The sequence below is a fragment of the Etheostoma spectabile genome, chromosome 3 (genome assembly GCF_008692095.1).
Source record: "Etheostoma spectabile isolate EspeVRDwgs_2016 chromosome 3, UIUC_Espe_1.0, whole genome shotgun sequence".
In the NCBI taxonomy this organism is placed as follows: Eukaryota; Metazoa; Chordata; class Actinopteri; order Perciformes; family Percidae; genus Etheostoma; species Etheostoma spectabile.
The window spans coordinates 7,216,464-7,219,747 of NC_045735.1; the positions used below are offsets into that span (position 1 = coordinate 7,216,464).

Here is a 3,284-nt window from a genome sequence, read left to right on the forward strand (position 1 = left end):
GCCACAGAACTTTCTTTTTCATCCAGTTAGACAGTCAGTTATAATGGAAACATAAATAAACTACTTCAACATAGATTTTCGTTAGGGCTTTATTGCATGGTATAGGATTGGTGGATAAACTCCAGTATTTACCAATACCAGCGTTTTAGGCAGTAACGGTACTGGTATCAGTATCGGAACAAGTCTAGTTTGAGGGCATCTCCAACCGCCCATGTATTTCTTCTTTTTGTTTTTCCTCTCCTCCCCAGAGTCTGGGTTCTGTGCATCGTAGTCGTCAGTATCTGTTGGATCCCAGTTGTGCAGGCGGCTCAGAGCGGTCAGCTGTTTGATTACATCCAGTCAGTCTCAAGCTATCTGGCTCCGCCTATCGCCTCAGTCTTCCTCCTGGCTGTGTTTGTTAAGAGGGTCAATGAAAAGGTGTGATGACACACATGGCAACATCATATTAAATCATATTACCATTGATGAAACACCGGGGGGAATCATACCAACACAACATTTGATTTTCCATCTGCCTTCACCTCCAGGGTGCCTTCTGGGGCCTGATAGGCGGCCTGCTGATGGGTCTGTGCCGGATGTTGCCTGAGTTCTGGTTCGGTTCCGGCAGCTGTGTTTTTCCGTCTTACTGCCCTTTCTTGGTGTGTGGGATCCATTACCTCCACTTTGCAATCATACTCTTCTTCTGTACGTCAGTTCTGGTGCTGGTGGTCAGCTACTGCACCCAGCCCATACAGGATCTACATGTAAGTGACTTATTTAATTAATAAACTCACAGATGCACTGTTTCACTAAGACTTCACGTTTGTGTAACAGAAGGTGCACAAAATATCAGTCATGTCAAGATCAAGTTAGACAAAATCTTATTTATTAAGGGGCCGTGATATCGGGGCGGCTGTGCAATCAATCAAAATTTGAATCAAGGTTACGATTTTGGCTCCTAATGATCTCAAAAAAACAATTATTGTGCACATTATGTAGTTTGTCTTGTGTGTTCTGAATTGAAAAAAAAGAAAACAGTTGAACAGGAACAGTATGAAGGCGTTTCCCGTGTTGATTTGTTTCACTTAAGTTTAATAAATGCAACATCTTTCCAAAAGACAATGAAATATTGTGTTAAATAATGCTTCTATTATGACCAAAATAATTCTGATTCTGATTTTTTTCATGTTCAAGCATCCCTACATAACATGAAAGCATTTTGAAAGCCCTGATCTGCAACTGGATTAAGCAAAACCTGCCAGCATTTTAGAGGAAATGTACAAATGGTGTCTGTTTCTGTGGCTTATGAAATTGTTTTCTTTTCAGCTCCATCGTCTGGTGTTCAGCCTGCGTCATTCAAAAGAGGAGAGGAAAGATTTGGACTGGGAGCAGGAAGAGAAAGGAAGAAGAGCTCGGAGAGAGACTGAGGAGAAGATGAGGGAGAACAGTGATGCAGGTAAGAAAGAAAGGATGTGTCACAGTCACAAAAACAGACAAATCTAGGAGAAACTAACTCGTCTCTCTTCCTCTCAGTGGCTGAAGAGGGGAACAAGTCTTGTATCTGTCGCCTGGTTGGGTGGTTCTGTGGTGGGGGCAGCGCCTCCCAAGCTGAGCAAAACACTTCTGAGGCATCAGAGAAGCTGCCTGACATCAGCGAGAACCCGGTGTGGAAGTACATTGTGGATATTAATGCTCTCATTATGATGACTGTAGCAGTTTTTTTGTGGGGCTACTATGCTTAGCACTCATATTATTTCTAGTTAAAAGTGCACGTGAGTTGGAATCTTTTTTAATCACTGTTTTAGAATTCAGTAAGTCACCCTTCAGAGAATAAATAAAACATTGTCGCCACCTCTTGACAAGTACTTGTCACTGCAAATCACAGAAATATCACAATCACATAAAACGTTAAACATTAGGCAGACTACCAGCAGTCTCACTTCTCGTAGAGCACAATAGGTTGTGACCATTCACTGCATTTCTCCAACAGTGTGTGTAATGCAGTCTAAAATGTTTTATGAGGTTAGCATGCCATTACTGTATACTCTTACATGTTGATTCAATCACTGAAATAAGAGGTGCGAGAAGAATAAAGGATAATGTGGAAGCCAGGTACAATGTATACTCAAAGTATCAAGTAGCTCAAAGATTTTTTTTTTTCAAAGGGCTTTTTTAAGTCCTTTTAAGACTTTGGCTCAAGAAATCAATGAAAAGTATGAAATTGAGTCACTTTACAAAAGTTAACAATAGAGCACTTAATACTCAGAAGTTAATATTGTAGGCCAATGTGCATGTCTAGTTCTCAATGTGGTCTATAATCTGTATTTAAATATGTTTGGTCATTTAATCAGTCACAATAAATCATAAGATTGTCAGTCAAGAAAAAAATACAAATTGTTGTTTGGCTGTATATAACACAGAGTTGGCTTTGATAAGATGTGATAAGCATTGTTACGGTCATTGTCAGGACAAATGATTTAATCACTCACCGTTATAGGATAAGCTTTAAAACCATCATTGGTTGCAGGCCGAACAGTTGCTTCATCACACACCACACAAACCAGGGAGAGATTCATATTTCCAGTTTTAATCATCACTTCTGTTTTTATTTAAGCAGATATTTCCCATTAGCACTGTACATGTCGGGAACCTACAGAGTTCTCCCGTGAATACCCAACCATCTTCCCACCTCCATGCAGAGTTTCAGCATTCATTCATAATATCTGTCAGATCTGTCAGCTTGCAAGGGTGGGTGAGTTTAACAGCAAGGAAAAAGGGGGGAGGAGAAGAGAGTTTTTTCCAAGAATGAAGAGTCACCAGGCACTGTTCATCTTACGGTCCCACACAAAGAGTTATGGGTGGATCCAGTAGAGCTGGATGGAGTCTATCGAGCATCTGATATCAAGCCACTTACAGGGTCCTGTGCAACTCCCATAATCTAAATCATCTGTGAGGTATCTGATGCCTCAATCTCCTGCAGGGTAGGTAAGAGGTAGGGGGCTTTTAAGGCTGGAAGCTGGTGTAGAGAGTTTCTGCGGTCTGTAGTAGTTGGTTTCAACTGATTTGAAGCATGAATGACGGCTTTGGCAAACACTGCCCTCTGCCGAATTGGAGGACGGAGAAGGGAGGAAAGGAAGAGATCTGGGGAGGAGGGTTAAAACAAAGATGGAGCATTTAAAAAATACATCTTTGCAGGTTGAGTAGGGGGACACACTGATACAGGGAGAACACAGTCCTCAAGAATAAAAGCAAATACAACAGCAAACATTCTCTGACACGCCAATAAAACAGCCCAAAAAAAAAAA

At 41.1% G+C, this 3,284-nt stretch overlaps 2 protein-coding genes across 3 annotated transcripts in view; one reads left to right on the forward strand and one right to left on the reverse strand.

Moving 5' to 3' along the window:
• slc5a2 (solute carrier family 5 member 2) overlaps positions 1 to 2,136 on the forward strand; it is a 9,238-nt gene extending 7,102 nt beyond the window's left edge. Inside the window, exons 12-15 of the mRNA XM_032509581.1 lie at positions 249 to 417; positions 528 to 743; positions 1,306 to 1,435; positions 1,513 to 2,136. Of these exons, the coding sequence (XP_032365472.1) occupies positions 249 to 417; positions 528 to 743; positions 1,306 to 1,435; positions 1,513 to 1,721 (724 nt within the window). The 3' untranslated portion in view covers positions 1,722 to 2,136. The remainder of the gene's footprint in view (positions 1 to 248; positions 418 to 527; positions 744 to 1,305; positions 1,436 to 1,512) is intronic.
• A 410-nt stretch (positions 2,137 to 2,546) lies between these two features.
• Positions 2,547 to 3,284, reverse strand: part of fbxo46 (F-box protein 46) — a 12,827-nt gene continuing 12,089 nt past the window's right edge. For both annotated transcript variants that reach the window (XM_032503842.1, XM_032503831.1), the window contains exon 3: positions 2,547 to 3,284. This exon is cut by the window's right edge and continues 2,866 nt beyond it. The gene's annotated coding sequence lies outside the window, so the exon portion shown is untranslated.